Source organism: Acomys minous (genome assembly GCF_964271855.1).
Source record: "Acomys minous genome assembly, chromosome: 3".
Taxonomy (NCBI): Eukaryota; Metazoa; Chordata; class Mammalia; order Rodentia; family Muridae; genus Acomys; species Acomys minous.
The window spans coordinates 140,757,154-140,776,893 of record NC_140485.1 but is presented as its reverse complement, the minus strand read 5'-3'; the positions used below and the strand labels follow the sequence as shown (position 1 = coordinate 140,776,893).

General features: G+C 37.4%; 1 protein-coding gene across 6 annotated transcripts in view; it reads right to left on the bottom strand.

The window, feature by feature from the left end:
* Positions 1-19,740, bottom strand: part of QKI (QKI, KH domain containing RNA binding) — a 115,603-nt gene that overhangs the window by 58,997 nt on the left and 36,866 nt on the right. For all 6 annotated transcript variants that reach the window (XR_014777746.1, XM_084774920.1, XM_084774921.1 and 3 more), the window contains exon 3: positions 11,296-11,412. Coding sequence is in view for 5 of the 6 variants with exons in the window: in XM_084774920.1 (XP_084631046.1) it covers positions 11,296-11,412 (117 nt within the window). In the remaining variant the exon portion in view is untranslated. The remainder of the gene's footprint in view (positions 1-11,295; positions 11,413-19,740) is intronic.

Sequence of the window (19,740 nt, the reverse complement as noted above, 5' to 3'; positions counted from 1 at the left end):
AGCCTACGAAAGAGCTCATTGAATTCCATCAGCATAATGTACAAGCACTGTGATGCTTCCTCTACATTGCTATCTTTGCTAACTGTCAACAAGCAACCAGCCCACTGGGAAGCTATTTTAAGGCAAAAATCTTAGAAGATGGTTACTAACTACAACCAGAAGTAGTAAAAACTAAGTAACCATCACCGTAGAAAGACAGCAAGACTAACTAGCTAGCCTAGCCATGCTCTAAGCCACATAAGGTGGCAGCATCAATTCCACAGTCACAGTTCTACAGCAACCAACCTGCCTTCATAGCTGAACACTACTACTTATGCATTCACAACTTTAAAAGTAACACTTAAATGAGACAATCTTTTAACAGTTCCTACTCACTAATTCATCTTGTTAAAAATTATCAATAGGATCAGTGTGGTGGCACACATGCCTTTATTTCCAGCACTCAGGAGGCACAGGCAGGTAGATTTCAGTGAGTCCAAGGACAACCAGTGACACGGAGAGCTCTGCCTCAAGACAAAAAGAAAAAGTAAATGAATGGTAAATATGGCCACTGGTTAGGTTGACCACACATCAGTGGATGGTACCAAATCCATGCACATGTAGGCAACACTAATTTAATAACTCATTGAGTCTTTAAAGAAAAGCGGGGGGGGGGGGGGGGGGTGCGCTGGAGAGATGGTCCAGTGGTTAAGAGCAATTGCTGTTTTTACTGAGGACCCGGGCTGAATGCCCAGCACTCACCTGGAGACTCACAATGGTCAATGGTTCAGAATTCCAGTTCCAGACACTCTGACACTCCCTCTGCCCTCTACAAGTACCAGGCTCACACGTGGTACACAGACATACATGCAAGCAAGACACTCATGTACATAGTATAAAAATAAATACTTTTTAATAAGAGTGACATTATGGTACATAAGAGATGTGGTGAGAGAACCAGAGTGGAAAGGGGTAACTTGGGGCCAATATGACCAAGGTAAGTTGTATACATGTATAAAATTGTTCAAAAAAAAAGAGAAAACTCACCCAAAATATTATTTTTAAAAAAGTAATCAATAAAGGAGGAAGTGGGTTGTGGTGTGGTGGCAAGGTAAGAATAGAAAGCACAGAGAGAAAAAGCACTCCTTACAAGGTAATCTGTCTATCAATCTACCTATTTATTTATTTAGAGGCAGGGTCTGTCTGTCTGTCTATCAATCTATCCATCTATTTATTTATTTAGAGGCAGGGTCTGTCGGTCTGTCTGTTGCTTGTCTGCCTATCTCTATCTATCTATTATCTATCTATCTATCTATCTATCTATCTATCTATCTATCTATCTATCTATCTATCTATCCATAGGGTTTCTCTGTGTAGCCTTGGTAGTCCTGGACTCGATTTGCAGACTAGGCTGACCTCAAACTCACAGAGATCTGCCTGCCTCTGCCTCACAAGTGCTGAGATTAAAGGAGTGCACTAGCACGTCCAACTTTTTTTTAATTTAAAGATTTATTATATATATATATATATATATATATATATATATACACACACACACACACACACACACACACACACACACACACACACACACACATAGTGCTCTGCGTGCATGTATGTCTGCTCTTCCAGAGACCTGAGTTCAATTCCCAACAATCACATGGTGACTCAAAACCATCTATAATGAGATCTAGTACAGTCTTTTTAAACTAAGGAGTCTCTGAAAAAGCCCTAACTTAAACAGTCTAAGGCATAATTACATATAATTACCTTCTTTCCAATGCCAATGAAAGATGCTCAGTCTCCTACATAACATACAGAAGTTTAATTCTGTTGGTGATGCAATTGAGAAATTAATAAAAAATATTGCCTTTATATTTTTCAAATATAAACTGGTAACTACATGTAAAGACAAACATAAAAGATGTATCAATCAGCATTATTCATATGTATAACAGCAGAAGAGTAGATGTAATTGAGTGGTTTTATACCACAGTGAATGTGATATAGTTATTAAAAGAAACTATCTATGTAGATGTGTTCCTATTAAGTGATATCAAACGAGGGTGTTAGGTAAAAGAAAAGAAGGGAGGAAGGGAGAGAGAAAGAAAGAGAGAGAGGTATAGAAATTATTGAGTACATTGCAATCTTTGGAACTAGTGAAAAATTCTCCAAGTGTCAAATACACCTGAGGATTTGCACAACTGTTACCTAACTTTACAGAGGATAAGAAGGAAGAGGAGGTGATGATGATGAGAAAGAAGAAGGATGAAGGAGGAGGAAAGGTCTGGGCTAGTGAGGTGGCTCAACAGATACAGGTAACTAATGCCAAGCCTGGTAACCTGGGTTCAATCTCTAGGCCGCACATGGTGGACAGAGAGAACTCCAGGAAAGTGTTTTCAAACTACCACATGAACATCGTGGCACACAGCCCAATGCCTTGCTCTCTGCCCTAAATACATGTAATAAAAGTTTTTACAAAATAAGACTAAAGGAAAAACTAAAGTGTGAAATTCTACCCAATAGTAAGAGACAAAATACGTAAAGTGAGATAAAAGCAAGATTATATGAAAGTTTTCCCACAGACAGATTTTATTTTGAAAGCATACAAATATCTTAAAGTATAATCAAGACAATAGTTTAAACAACAACTAAAACACCAAACCAACTACAACAAATGAATTTTTCCATGGACTGACATGATATTACTAAGTACTACTATTCTGAGTATTTTAAGGGAGAGTAATTCACATATATAGTGGGGTACATCCTAAAAAGAGTAACAGGGTAACCTGCTTTCATTGGCAGCATCACCATAGTAGTATTTTTCCAAGATTGCTTCATCCTAGCATGGGACAAATAAGTCATCATTTTATATCAATGACCAACTTAAAAAAAAAAAGATGCAGTAAACTGAACCCCATCACAACTGTTAGAATGCATTCGCAATAATAATGAAAAGGAAAGCACGCCTTGTTTTTCACCTTTAGAGCATTTCTGAAAACCAATTCACTATATAAGAGCTAGTGCATATAGAACTGAGCATTTCTTCATACTTTTAACATAAAAACTCTATCTTGCAAGCAAGAAATAGGACCTGTTTTGCAACAAGTAAAACAAAATTCAAGAAGATAATCACTGATTGCTAAAATCAGACTTGATATATAAAACAGCAATGACGCCAGGTAAAGATCTCAATAACTAAACTCTTCTCACTAGAAATATCCAAGAAACACAGGTGACAGCTATGAAAAATTTTACCACAAAAAAGTAGCCAGCCATAGAATTCTCAGAACAAATCCCAGTCGCTCACACAAAGGTCCAGCTCCCACCGCCTTCTCTGCCTTCTCCTCCCTCCCTGCCCTACGGAAACATACACTCTCCTCTTAGCTGGCTCTCTCACCCCTCTCCTCAAGAGTCTGTGCTTACATCTATATTAAAACCTCTTTTTAATAAACTCCATCTTTGTTTTAAAAGAAATCACAGTCAAGGATAGCTCAGTGGTAGAGAAGACATCTTGGGCCCACTCCCCAGCACTTCGATGAAAGCTTTACAGAGCACTATGTCCCTTCAGTCCTTTCATATGGAGCAGGAAGGGAGAACGAGGCTGAGCAGAGGGATGGCTTAAGCTTCCTAACCTGAGACCCACTAAAACAATCCATGTTGCTCATTTGGGGTGACCCCCAAATATATTATTATTTTTGTTGCTACTTTGTAACTGTAATTTTGCTACTGTTATAGATCATAATGTAAATATTTTTTGAGACAGAGGTTCGCCAAAGGGGTCACAACCCATAAATTGAGAACCAGTCACAATGCAGATAAGCAATCCCTAATTTATGTAATTATGTAGTTTATGGGCTGTAGGGGTTTGGTTTTTGTTTGGTTTATTTACTTAGTTTACTGGTTTGAGATAGGATCTCACTGTACAGACCAGGCTGATCTTGAACTGACAGAGATCTGCCTGCCTCTGCCTATGTAATGTAGTATTAAGGACGAGTGCGGGCGCACCTAGCCCTAGATATAATTTCAACAATTGATGGGACATAAGTACTGACTACATATTTGGTGATATAAAAAATTAACATATTACTATTATTATTTCTGAGTCTATTTTAGGGCAACCTAATATTTAAAGCTGAAACTGTATGCTTAGAATTTTCTCCTTAAATAACCTAACACAGTGGGGAGAAATAGGGAGGGAAATGAGGAAAAGCCCTCTTGAAAAAAGAAAAGGGTGGGAGTGCTGGCTGATGGTCAAGTAACAGTTCATTAGGCTGCTGGCTGACCTGTTGTTTCAATTTTTCCCAGAGAAAAGATGTTTTAAAAGGAAAAATTCATATATAAATGTATATGTAAAAAATAAAAAATGTTTAAAAAATTATGCCTGTCCTTAAGATATTATTTACTGGGAACAGAGTATTCAGCAAAATCAATAAAGCAAGTTCTTTGGAGCTGTATTTGTATAAGATAATTGTGGCACTGTCTGTTAAGGCCATAGATAGATAGATAGATAGATAGATAGATAGACAGACAGACAGACAGACAGACAGACAGACAGACAAAAGGAACCTCAATCCTGTACTCCTAAAAATGAAGAAAATTTAGTCTGTACATACTGTTACTGTTATTAGAATGTGTATGAGTGCACGTTCCTATCCTTCAGCATATAAGCACAACTACCTGGCAGAATGTCAGAGGACAGACTGTGATACTGAAGGAGAAAGGTAAAATTACAACTAGCTTGATGCACTTTTTCTATAAAAGATGTGTACGTAGGAACCATTATTTGAACAACCTAGAAAACACCCCAACCTGTCCAAAAAAATTTCAAGAATAATGGGCTTGTCTTTCAATCTTGTAAATTATATTTAGTATTTGTTTATGTATGTGTGAGCATGACTGTACCCAGCAAGAAACAGTCACCTCCACTCACCACGTGAGTATCAGAGACCAAGCTCAGCTTGCCAGGCTTCACATTGTTGGTTACCAATATTATTATTCCCTGAGCCATGCTTTAAGTCCACGTGACACTTTGCAACTCTCATATAGTATTATATATAATAACAAAATAAACTACGTAAAAACCAGAATAAATTAATTAATCCATACATTGCAAAAGTGTAAAATGCTCTACTTAAGTATTTCAAGGTGAAATTTAAAAACTGCACCTATGTTTTCTATTGTATACCTCTGTAGCTTTTTATAAATCATACTACTGTGCTTCCTTAGTTGTTTTTTTTTTAAGCACAGCTCTAAAAAATGGTCAAATACACATTTAAAAACAACAACAACAAAAAACCAAGGTTAACTTTAAAAATTAAAGCTTGTACCAGTTTTGTGTGGTTTTCCAGCTGAAAGCTCACATTCTTAAAAAAAAAAAAAAAAAAAAAAAAAAAAGATGGCATGTAATGCAGCTGAATTTGCCCCGGGAGATGGGTGGGCTTCTATTTAGAGCAGTGTTTTGCTTGAAATAGGGGAATGAACATATCATTACATCTTGTAGCCTGTGAGACAGGCTCCCGAGGCTGACAGGCAGGTCCTGCAGACAGTGATAAAATAAAGGCTGATGCTATCTGGCCACTACTCTTAGCAGTCTTGGGACGACAGGCAGGCCCTTACCTTGTATCTTCCTTCCTAGTGAGCAGGAGTCTAACTAAAACTGCTGAGTGTGTAAACTCCTGTAACAAAGACTTGTCTGACCAAGCTACATCAACTCTACTCACTTCAATCATGGGAGGCTTTGACTAAGCAGATTGAGATGTGAGGAAGGAATTCACAGGCTTGGATGCTTTGTTCCTGCCTGTTCATGACAGGGAAGACCCCACAGATCTGTAGACTGTTAATAATAAAATCTAAACACTGTTCCTACAAAGGCTTCCTGTTTGGAAATAGACTTGCTTGGCCACTGTATTTGTCATCCCACAAAAATCAGTAAGTGCCTAGCTATATGCAAAAGACAGTTTTTCTGTCCAATGGCGTTCTCTCCCCTAAAGTATCTGGATTCTGTTCAAAAACATGGTTTTCTATTAGAAAGCTTAAGATTTAAGTTGAGGCAGGATTCTGAATATCAAGGGAATTACTGCCTAAGTTGAGGCTCCCTACTGAGAAATTATTATCAAGTACTCCAAAATACCTAAAAAAAATTCCTGAGTGTTCACATGTCATGAACAGAAGATTCTCTCTAGCTGGCCCCATGTGACAGGTGGCAGTCAAAATGCAAGTGAGCAGCACAAAGCATAACTACCTTGAAGGTATATGTGAAAGGTATACAAAACATAGGTCAATTTCATGTTTAGATTTGGGTACTATCCCTACATATTTGAATATTTCATTTTCTAAAATCCACCATTATTAGATCTCAGATGAGTAATAATCTGTATTGCACTCTGGAAGTGCAGCTTCTCTTCATTTCTTGGCAGCACAGCTGTCTCCTTTAGTCTCCCTGTATGTATACTAATGGGGGGTTGATGAGTAAAGGTTACGGGACAGTCCTAGCACATGAGTGGTTTGACAGGGAAACCAACATTATTTTCATTAAAAGGCTTGGCTGGCTCTAGTTTCCAGAAAGAGAGAAGGGAATGAAGGATGACTTTTTATCACCAATGATCAATGATGTGACCAAAAGTCATTTCCCAGAAAAGCCTCATAAAAATGCACAAAGATAAAATTAGTAGAATTACTACTATGCAGCTCAACAACGAAAGAAGAACCTGGAAGGTGGCATTTCCAGAAGAGGGCAAGGAAACTCTACCTTCCCCCACGTCTTTCCCTGGGCATCCAAGCCATGTGGCTGTTCATGTGTGTCCTTAGATACCTTTCAGTGGAGAACTGGCAAGCCAAAATACAATGTTATTCTAGCAAATCAACCTAACTTGAGGGAGAGGGGAAACAGAAAAAGGGCTTACAGCTGCAAGAAAAGCAGGCTGTTCTTGGCTTCTGTAGGGAAGCTCACACCTGTAACTTCTGTGACCTCATACAATCTCCACATAGCGCTCCAACTGAAGCACATTATGATACCAGTAAGTGCTCCCGCAAGCCCTGCCTATTGATTAGCCCAGTGTAAGAAGTTCCTAGATATCTAATATCAAGAGTACTCAGTGGTTTGACAGTATACAAAATACTTGTTTTCTTCTCATCCTTAAGAAGCCGAAGGGAAAAAAAAATTTAAACACTATCACCTATGGAAAAAGAAAGCATGGGAGAATTTAATAAAATATGTTAAACTGGCTTCCTAAGTTCAAATGTGGCAGCATTTCTGTGGTTGCCACTGTCGGAAACAGCTTACAGTAAAAGGTGGCACATCAGACAACATCATGCAGGCTTCGTTTCAAGATCTGAAGACTACTTTCTTGGCATATCAGCTATGGCAAATCACTCAACCTCCCTGACAGAAGCTACCTCACCTACACAATGCAAATAATAAAACCCAGAGTAGTTGAAACAAATGTGTCAAATAGTGAGAACAGAGCTAACTCAAAGTACACAGAATAAATCAAACAAAATTATCAAAAAGTCAAAAAGTAGCCAATTTTCACTTACAACATTTTCTAACAATGCTGTCCCCACAAACATACTCAACTACAGACACTGCCGTATGCTGCCTGACACACACAAGAAATTCCTAATAGCATTCTAGGTTCTGTTAGTTCCTGCCCGCAGACTCCATGTTACCTACCACTTCCTGCTGGCTACTTAAATTTTAAAACAACAAAATAAACAAAACAAAAAACAAAACAAAACAAAAAACTAACAAACTAGTGCTGGCAGGCCCACCAATAAGAAAGCAAGAAAATGAAAACAAAATTGCCATATTAACTCACATGCTTCCCCCTATCTTCCAGGAAGAGTGAAAAGCACATAGAGCTTACACTCCTCATTTGCCAAAGCTGAAAGGTGCGTCCATATTGCTCATTCACCGCTTCAACTGCAGGGCCTATTGTTTGTGGGTATATTTTCAAATGCTTACTCAATAACAAGTATTTACCAAGTAGCAAGGAAATTCCATAGAAGAAAGTATGTGCTGTGTTCAGTCAAGGATTTGGTCAAAAAACACCACTTCTATCATAACATATTCAAAGTAAATCAAGCAGTAGGGAAATTATTTTTCTAGCTTCCTTAGTATTTTAGTATACAGAGAAAAAGGATTAAAAACTTTCTTTGTAACTATTAAAACATACTTATCATGTTCCTTGTATTATTATCTATACCCATACTTAACTGCTTATTCTGCTCTTTACCAAACAGACAAGCAACAAATGAAAACACTTTTCCTTCTCACTTTATTATCAACGCTTTTAAAAGCACGTCAGGGTTGGGGAACATGGCTCAATGGGTAAGGAACTTGCTATCCAACGGAGAGGAACAATTTGGATCTCCAGAGCCCATGTAAAAGTCATGTGGGTGTAGGAGCCACTCATAATCCCAGAACACAGGGAATGGAGATTGGGAAGATCCCTGGAGGCTATTTAGCTTCTAGAACAAATGAGAGACCATGAATCAATATATAAGACGGAGCGTTCTGGTGAGAGGCGTGCCTTGACACATAGGTAGAGAGCAGCTAAGGAAGACACAAGATGTCAAGCTCTGGTCTCTAAATGCATGCAGATGTTCACATGTACCCACATATATGAGAACATGGATACATACACATATGCACAACACACACACAAAGAACACATAAGAATTATCACAGCATAAACAAGGATGACAAGAGTTAAAGTTATACGCCACAAAATTAAGATTATGAAAAAATTTTGATGGTAAACATTCCTCACAAAATTCACGTAAGAAATTAGTCACACAGAAGTCTTTCGAGTTAACACGTTTAGCTATAACATCTTAGCAACACTGAAAATGTATTCTGCAGCTAAATTTATTTTCATGTGTTCTCATTTATGTTATTGTTTTGTATATGTGTACAAATATATACATATGTACATTTTGTATGTCTAGCAGACATCTTTTTTTGTGTGTATATATACATATGATATATACAACATGTACACATATATAATCTCATATCTCAATAGACAATAGGAGAAAATAAAACATGGGAACTGCTTCAACCAGTAAGGTTAAGAATTAGAAACTCCCAACAGTGGAGAAAACCCTACAATAACAGGAGATACTCAAGAGACCACAATAGGTAATACTACGTTTACAAAAGTAAAATATAGTATTCTTGTATTAAATAAGCACCTCCTCTCGTCTGTAGTTTAAAACAAAATATATTGTCATGTCTCCTTGTTTAAATACTTGCTAATTTCCATCTCTTTGCTCTACGTGCTTTACATTTATACATAGCGCATTTAACCCTCACCACAATGGTACGAGGCGGAATCAAGATCCCAATAATGCTCATTCTTATTATTCTAGTCTGCCAAAGACAGGAGAAAATAGCCTTTGCTTGTATCTAAAAACACAATTCTAATTTCTAATTCTCATGTGCTGTGTACTGTATGATCAGCATTTAACTTAATAAGGCCAACTCAAATTAATAGCAATTTAAAAGGGGGAACAGTATTGCCTTTAAGAAACAGTATTTCTTAACTAGTGGATATACATAAACCAGTTTTTTTTTTATTGAAAACTGGTATGTTCGTAGGTTGTTAAACTTCATTCAATGTTCTTAGGCAGCTATGTTAATACTGTTTAAAGCCAATGACACCCTAAGGCCAATCATTCATGGGAGCCAAACTTCAGAAGATTACACACCTAATTCTGAATGTTTGTTTAAATTTTTTATTTAAAAATTTTAAATACAACATCTAAAGATGTTCTAAGAAAAAATAACACATAATTCCCACAAAATATCTTTATATAATGAAGACACTATTAAAGATATGATCAAAGATTTTCCTTCAAACCTCTTAGCTACCCACCCCTTCATGGTGGACAAAGGAGCTAAGTGTAGTAGGCTTGTGAGGCTCAAGAGACTACTCATCAGAACTAAGTCACAATACTTTGGTGAGTGGCTTTAAACTCCACCAGGTGTCCTAAACATAAACTGACCCCAGATTTATCATAACTCTTTTTAAAGTGTATTTTTTAAAAGACACCTTTAGGAATAACAGTTTTAATCAATAGTAGTAAAACCCAACAGAAATGTTAAAACATCTACCTCATAATATTTTGTATAAAAGACAACTAGGCAAATAAAATCTTCCTAACAACAATATTTAAAGCAGATAGTTCAACATCAAATAATTAAATTAAATGACAAAACAATCCCAATAATAATACAAATAAAGTAGCACAAGTGGTAGAAGTACAGGTTAAAAATAGAAAGCAGATTCATTACTAAAGTAAAATGTCTAAAAAACTGATTTTAATAAGGACAATATTGCTAAAACTGACTTTCCCAATTCATCTGGCCAATCTCATTTAGGGTCTATCAAAATAAATATTTTAGGAGCTGAGCACAGTGTTGTTATGCCTGCCACTCCAGCTATCCCAAAAAGTGAGGTAAGATGACAAAAAGGTTGAAGCCTGACAGGACAACTTACCAAGGTATGATCTAAAAAAAGAAATGTTTTTAAAAGTGTGTGGAGAGGGATGTTGCTGGGGATGTAAGACTGCATCTGAAACTTAAAGCCCTGGTGATGACAACTCTGTGGTTGAGTACTTGAACAGCATAACTTGAGGCCCTGGAATCTGTCATGAAAAACAAAATGCCACTGTCTTCCCCCCAAGTTTTAGTTGAGCATTTTTACATAAAACATAGTAGTCAAATTCTTTTTGGTAGTTTCTAAATTTGGTAGTTTCTAAGTGTCAAAGTGGGTTATCATGCTGGAGTGACTAATAATTCAGTTCTTGAATTAAAATGATAAACAAGGAAATCAGGATATCTTAAAATGGTTCTGAAGTTTCTCACTGTGGGCATCATGCCTAAGATCTATGAGATGTGGAACTTGATTTCTGTGCAAGCTGGTTTTGTGTGTCAATTTGACACGATTTAAGAGTCATCAGAGAGGAAGGAGCCTCAGTTAACAAAATGCCTCCCTGAGATCCAGCTGTAAGGCATTTTCTCAATTAGTGACCAATGTGGAACTGGGTGGTTCCATCCCCGGGCTGGTGGTCCTGGGTTCTGTAAGAAATCAAGCGGAGCAAGCCAGTGAGCAGCCCCCTCTATGGCCTCTGCCTCAGCTCCTGCCTCCAGGTTCCTGCCTGCTTTGAACTCCTGTCCTGGCTTCCTTTGGTGACAACCTGCAATGTTGAAGTGCCAGCTAAATAACCCTTTCCTCCCAAACAAATGTGGCATTTTCCTCACAGCCACTACAAAACTGCAAGTGACTCACTCACACAAGGACTTACCTTCTTTTTGTCCCTCATTGAGCCTTTGCCTCGGACCATTATTTTACATCCTGTTTCTGCTTCAAGTTGTTTAGCTGTAAGTCCTCTAGGTCCAAGGATTCTCCCAACAAAATTAAACTGTGGGGAAAGAAAATATAAAGTATTCACTTACTTAAAGTTATAGCGAAGTTATTTGAAAACATACATACATACTCCATCTCCTTTGAACATGAACCAAAAAGTAAAACCTAGGAATTGTTAACTTTATTGGCAAATGGATGTAAACCATTGTTTTCCATGGAATTTTCACACATACCAACACAAACTATAAAAAACAATCTAGCTAAATAAAGGTATTTTATTGAGTTGTCCATCAACAACGTTAAGAAAAGAATTAACCCAACACTGGATACTACGCAAACCATGAATCTTTTCTACAAAATAAAGACTGTCCTTTAACAAGAGTACTTGGTAAAGAGTCTTACTTTATTTTCATAGAAAAAAAAATTGTGTCTCCAGAGACAACTGGGTAACAGTTTCACATCACTGCTACAACATTAACGCTCAAACTAGGTTTCCAGTCTACACCAAGTATGCAAGCACACTTTTTAAAATGACATTTCTTAAATCATGCATCCTTATTTGCCTTTCTTTTTTCCATTCCTACTTTTAACATATAATTCTACAAGTCTAGGCAAAGAGTATAAACTTTCCATGAAAACGGCAGTGACAAAAGTAACTGTATAAACAAAACTCTAGCACTCCTCAACAGAAACTTCTGGTATTCATATTTACACAACTGTTAAAGGTCACTACTAGGAAGAGCACACCTCTACTTACTGGATAAAAACAACTAGCTTGCTGCAAACACCATGCAACATTATACTTGCATCAAGCCCACACATCTCAAGTTGACCACGAGCTGTATCATCAAGGTGTGCAGTGTGCTTGCTGTTGTCCACACACAGGCCACTGCTGAGCTGTCCACGAGGACACACACGGCCCATCCCTTGCTGCATTCATAGATCGGCGTACCTGGATTCAAGAGTCTTTATTCCCTGGCCACCTTCCATCCCTGCATATACTTCACTAACTTTTCAGATGCTCGGTAGAGTGTGCACTGGGACCAACTACTGGAACTTCAAAACTATGAATTATGGCCTAATTTCTTCATTTAATCAAGTCTTCTTTCATCTCTCGCAAGAATGTGAAAACTTTCTCCACTGTGCTTTTATTATTTGAAGGCTACTCCTATGTTATTCTATAAGCTTGCACATATTTAGACATTAACTTTCTGTTTCTAGTAAGTGAGTGCATAATTAGTTTTCTTTATCAATCTTTACCCAGCAACACTGTTTTTTGAGACAGAGTTCCTCTGTGTAGCCTTGGCTGTCCTGGATTCACTTTGTAGACCAGGCTGGCCTCGAACTCACAATGATCCACTTGCTTCTACCTCCCAAGTGCTGGGACTAAAGGTGTGTGCTACCACGCCTGGCATGCAACACTGTTTCTTGATTATTGGTTTTCACTATTCTGGGGACTGTTCTAGGGTTGCTTATGTACATTGTCATTGTCACTTGCAAATATTTTTTTTCTTTTCCAACTACGTTTTTTTCTTTACTACTCACACAGCACACCTTGAGTTCACAACGTTCAGCATTCTCAACTTGCTGCTAGCTTAAAGAACAAGGTTGATAAAGTTTTAGGTAATCAAAGTATCTTATATACAGATCACAGAGGGTCCATTTTTTAAACATTAAACCAACCTAATATTCCTGAAATAAGTTTCCCAACATTTCGGTGGTTTATTAAAAAAAAAAAAAAAAAAAAAATCACTCATTGAGCTGGAGTGCTGGCTCAGCAGTTAGCATTGGCTATTTCCCCAGAAGACCTGGGTTCAATTCCCTGCACCCACATGGCAGCTCACAATCGTCTATAATTCTAGTCCCAAGGGATCCAAAGCCTCTTTTAGTGTCCTCGGGCACCAGGCATGCATGTGGTACGGAGATACACATGCACGCAAAAGGAAACAAACAAACAAACAAAAAAACCCTCATACACATAAAGATAGAAATGAATAGAACTTTATAATATTAAAAAGTATATCCAGGAACTTTCTTCTTTCATAATGAGGGTCTCAGGTTTGGACATTAAGGTTATTCTGGCCCCCAAACATGTTGGAACGTTTCCAACTCTCTGGATGAGCTTACATGAAACTAGTGCTATTTCTTATTAAATGCTCGGTAGAGCTCACTGTGATGGACTCAGTTTCATTAATTTTGATATTTTTATACTGTAGTGTTGTCAATTTTGATATCTTGTGGTGGCCTTTTTTAGAAATATGTCTATAGTCTCCTAAATAATAAAGTTTATCTTTTATAGTATTGGTCAATCTACAATTGCTAAGGCTTAAAAAAAAATTTTTTTTTGCTTCTTACGTGCATGAGTTGGCCTGCATGTATATCTGTGTACCATATTCAGGTCTGGTACCTGGAAAAGGCCAAAAGGGGGTGTTGGGCCCCCTGGAACTGTAGTTATGAATAGTTGTGAACCACTATGTGGGTGCTGGCTCTCAAACTCAGACTCTCTGGAAGAGTAAGAAGTGCTCTTAGCCACTGAGCTGTCTCTCTAGCCCTATATTGAGGAGTTTTTCCTTCCTGGTTAGTTATCTACGCTATCAGTCTTGCAAGACATCAACTGTGAACTTTGCCACTGGAGTAGAACCATTTAAAAAATGGGGAGAACCACTCTCCCATTTCTTTGTATTATTTTTATTTGCAATTTGTTTTCCTTTGACCTCTAGAAACTAGAGTAGCATTGTGAGCAAGTACAATGGAATAGAAGAAATGCTACGTTAATTAAAGACTGAAGTGCTTATCTTAAGAAGCACCAGGTGAGCCCAAGAGCTGATTGCAGTCACAAGCCATAGTTGCTTTAATGAACTCAGTCACAAAGGTAAAAGTTCAGTAAATGATTCAATGATTTAGGTTGTCTTATTAAATGATATTTTGGTTCATTTCATTTTATATACTCTTCTTTTAGTTGATATCTAATCTTAGGTTTTTATTTCTTTTTTTCCTGTAAAGTCTAGTCTGTTTGTTTTCCAAATCTGAAATGGACACTTCCTCACTGCACCCTTCTTCCTCCTCCCTGTGGTATATGTATACATATAAAGCTAAGCTGGCTTTGAGAAGTATTTTCATTACCATTTAAGTCTCACTAAATTGACAGCTACAAGATAATGAATGATTTTTCATTTCAAAGATATAAGAATTCCCCAATCATTTTTGGTTTGACTTCTACTTCCTATGCTCTAGACATAACAAACAAAACTACATAAATTCTCAACTTTGAATATTTGTTCAGACCTGCTTTTCAACACAGGATACAGTCAATTAATAAAAACTGTGTGTGAGTGTGTGCATCGAGACAAGACTACGCATCTTCTATTGCTCTCTATCTTGTTTCCCATGACACAGTCACACTGAATCCAAAGCTATAAGGTTCACCTAGGCTGATGGATCAGCAAACCACCCAACATCTGCCCATTCTACTGATGCTACAGAGAGCTTTTATGTGGGTGCTAGAGAGTCAAACTCAAGTCCTTATGCTTTTGCAAGCTCTTTGCCCACTGAGCCATTGTCCCCACGATCAAGTTTTCATAAATATTAAATGAACGCTTGAAAAGGAGGTAAATTCTACTATGACTAGATCTTCTAGTTGGTTTTTATTGTTTTGTTTTGCTTTTTTTCAAGGCAGGATTTCTCTGGGTAGCTTTGGCTGTCCTGGACTCCCTTTATAGACCAGGGTGGCTTTGAACTCACCGAGCTCTACTTGCCTCTGCCTCCCTGAGTGCTGGGATTAAAGGAGCGCACCACTGTGCCTAGCCTGTTAGTTGTTCTTGTGCTGGAGACCCGGCTGGGGCCTCAGCTACACTAACAAGCACCCTGTCACTGAGTTGTACCTAAATTTACTTGTCCCTCTACTTGTATTTCCGTTTTCTGTCTTTAAAAGTTACATTATTTGACGTGTACCTACCTTTATGAAGAAGGCTTTATTTTCACTAATAGGTTTCTACTATTAATCCTATATTACTACTAATATGGACATAACATTTTTTGCTTGACTCTTCATATTGTGCACTTCTTGACTGTATTACTTCTAATGTTCTTCATATTTTAATTAAATACCTATACAGTATCTAACTGAATGTCTTTCAATTTATCAATTTTTATGTTTTAACTGAACCTGTTTGCACAACATGATTTTATCTGATTTCTTACTAATATGTGCACTTCCTACATATCTCACCTTTCTGTGTTCCTTTTTCCTTTCTAAGCTGCCTCCTTTTTTCATGGCAGAGGGAAGTTTGCACACCAGGGTGTATATTTATTTCCTTTTTCCTATAGCGTGGAAGTTGCATACCTGCTCAGTTGCTTGAAGTTACATGCTTTAAAAAAAACTGCTAGAAGTTTAAAATCTTTTAAATTCATGAGTGTACCATCACCCCAATTCCTGTGTGCCCCCAACTCAAGTTCATTGCTTTTCTTTCAATGCCAGTTGTGTATGTGTGCGCGCGCGCATGCGTGTGTACACATATTCCCATATTCATTTTTTTCTCTCTGCCTCTCTGCTCATGCATACTTTTTCAGGGCTGACCACTTGACCACTTGATATTGGATAACTAATTAAGGGTATCACCCCTGGGAAAGATTGATTCTCCTTTCTCAGTAGGCATTAAATACCTGTGGCTCATCACTTGGGCAGTATAGCTTTTTAAAGGCTGCCTCTTCCTCTCAATAGACTCATAATTAGCCTAACTTCGCATAGTATGTGACAGAGAAAAGGAAGGAAGGAAACATCGCAAGAGATCAAGCATCGTACTTGGCCCTGTGCTCATCTCCAGAGAGCTGCTCCTACTCATGTGGAAGTTCCTAGTTTCTGTATACACTTCCCTCCCTACCTGTTCCTCTAAAACAGCCTGGGCAGACATTACCTCCTTATCCCATCACTCACTCTGTCCAGTTATGTTCTTTCCAGTGCAAGAGGGAATGGCCTTTCAATTTCAAATTGAACTCAACAAAGCATGTATTCAACAATTACCAAGAGTAAGCAATGAAACAGATGCTGAGTGGTTTAATGAAGAAATGAAAGTTTGCTTGCTCAAGTGTCTACATGCACCTCCTCAAAAACAAGTCCTGCCAGCTATGCTTCAGTGACAGCTGTACTCTAACTAGATCCTTGGCCCAATCAACTCATACTAAATATGCATCATGTGAAAAGTGTTAAATCCAACATGCTCCATGGCTTCCGAATAGCTATTCTAACTGTACACAAGTTTACTGAGATACACACTTTAGTCTGGGTAAGCTGGATATGCAATGTTTAAAATAAAATTTTCTTAATTTTTATAAAAATTAACAAAACATTTTACGCACCGAGCCATCTTCTCAGCTTCTATGCATACATTTTAACATGGTGACTAATACTTAAGTTAGTTTGACCCACATCATTTATCAAACCAACTGTTAAACCCTACCACTTGTCCACTGAGGACACATCCTACCCTTCTGATATATTAAATATCTTTTGCCACAATTATAGACATAAGACTATAAAAAGTTAATTATTACAACTATTACTTTAAAATTGTTTTTAAATCAGATAAAGCAAATATTGAATCCATAAGAGACAAAATTTTCTTAACCTTAAAAACCAATTACTACTGTACCCATGAACCAACAAATAGTTTAAGCATGCTAAAGTGCATACCATATGGATTCTAATACCATTAAAACTGTCAAGGTCATCCTTCTCAAAATGTAGTAAGCAGAGAATGAAAAAAAATTAATCATAGCAGCTGCTTTGTCTATTGCAACCAATTTCCAGGTTAATGTGCTATGCCTTGCATTAAAACTCGTTCTGTATTGATTTATCATGCCAGTTCTGCAGCTTCGTTCAATTAAAACAATGTCAAGACGCTTTCAAAGAAAATCATTTCAAACAGCCTGAGCTAAGTGCAACTTGAAAAGCCAACAGAAGGGAACAAAAAACAGAAAGAAAGAAAGAAAGAAAGAAAGAAAGAAAGAAAGAAAGAAAGACATATTCACTAACCCTACTCTGTAAGTACAGACCTTTGCTTCAACTTGCCAATTATATTTCTACCAAGAGGCATGTTAATTTCTAAAGGTTTAACAATTATATATCTAATGCTAGTCAATACTCTTCACTACATTTGAAATACAAATGATAGTTCCTAGCGACAAAATGTAAACTACGAAAACTCCAGGAACCTCCTTAAACAAGTTACAATCAAGTACAATTAAAAACAAAACCTCCTTGTGAACCATTATCAAAATAAATGGCTGATTAAAATCTGCATTTCCAAAAGCATCTCAGAATCACTTTTAAGTATTACTAGACAGTAATCTCTGCTTAAAATTTTGGAATTAAAAAGTTATAAAAACAATATGCAAAATCTGGGTTGCTTTTTTTGTACAAGAAATAATCCTGGGGCCTGGAGATACGGCTCAGCGGTTAAGAGCAAATAAAGCTTTTATAGGACCTGGTCTAGCTCCTGGCACCAAGGTCTGGCTGCTCAAAACTATCTGGAATTTCAGCAACAGGGAACCAGATATACTCTTCTGAACTCTGAGAGCACCTGCACACACACCAACTCCCACAGACACATAATTAAAAATGAAAAAAAAAATATTTAAAAGATGTTTATTTTATTGAAACAAAAAAAATTAATGGCCAGGCACAGTAGTGCATGCCTGTGATCTCAGCACTCAGGGAGGCAGAGGCAGGAGGATCTCTGTGAGTTCAAAGCCAGCCTAGGCTACAAAGTGAACCCAGCACAGCCAAGGCTACATAGAGAAACCTTGTCTCAAAAAACCAAAGTTAATTAATTAATGTTAATTAATAATATAATATTAATATATTAATATAATAATGTTTATTTAAAAAAAATAACCTTGCAACATTGGTATTATTTTAGTAGTTCTGGGAATTAAACTGACAGCCTCACACATGCCAGGCAAGCACTTTAGCACTAGGCCATATTCCCAACCATTATGTCTACCATTTCTATAATTGTAATTAGATACCAATCCTCGCATTATACACATAATCAACAGGGTAGTAACTAAGCATACCCAATGAAACAAAACAAAACATGGTCGCCTCTAATCTAGGCAACAACAAAATATATTTTGGGTAAATATTTAGCAGGGGTAATCTTTTTTAGCCCAAAATACCTAAATAAATATATCAAGATGTCTTTGTGTTTGTGTGTGTGGGGGGGAGGGTTCTTGTCTCATTCATACATTCATATTAATTCTGGATAAAGTAACCACGGTCTTCTGGATAAGTGCTATGTAATGAAAGACTTCTTACAAAACTATTCCAGTAAAACACTAACACCAACTCCTACTACAAAGAAAATTGCTAAGCAGTCAAAGAACAAGTTTTTTTGGGGGGGGGGAGGGGGCGATGGCTTGTTTGTTTGTTTGTTTGTTTGTTGTTGTTTGAGACAGGGTTTCTCTTTCATAGCCTTGGCTGTCCTGGAACTCACTCAGTACATCCACCACCGGCCTCTGCCTCCCAAGTACTTGGATAAAGGGGGTACACTACCACACACGACTAAACAAGATCTTAAATTGTTGTAAGGCAGAATGATGCTGATCAAAACAGACTTGGAAAAGAAACATAATTGTCCTTTTAGAAGCAAAATATGTAGGTTAAAAAATAAAACTGAGTGTAAAAGGTTTTAAGCCATAAATAGAAAACAGTATCGATGACAGAGTGTGTGACACTGTAGTTTACACACAAAGCCTTGTAAGCTCCTTAACCTTTACTTTCACCGTTGATCCTTTACTCAAACCTCTAAATAACTTATTATTCTGTTCTAGGTGTCAGGTACTTGCAGGTTTTCTTCCTGTCATTCTTTCCTTGCTCCTTCATTCGACTCCTCTTTCCATTCATCCCACAATAAATAAACACAAGCTTCTTTCTGTGACTTCCTTGGAAGGCTCCTGAACCCTAAAGACAGGTGCTTTCCTCCTCTCAACAATTTTGCATGCTCCTCTTACCACCTTTATCAAAGTGGCTTGTCATTCCGGAAGTTAGAGGTCACCATGTAAGTTTGTTAAAGCCATGGTGCTTTACATAATATAATGCAAGCTATAGACAGACAGGCAGGCAGGCAGGCAGGCAGGGTATTTTAGACCATTAAAACAATAAAGAGGGAGCTGAAATCTGAGGAAGGGAAAATTGATAAATGTTGCTAACCAAAAACACAGCTGATTGAGCTCTCATTAAAAAGAAAAGTGAGATTTTAATTTTTTAAAAAATGAGTAAGCCAGTACTTGGAAACAGCGGGGGCCACAGGTACAAACACAGGGAAGCAAAGTGCAGAGACATCAGTAATAAAAGCAAAAATAGAACTCTAACAACAACAAACCT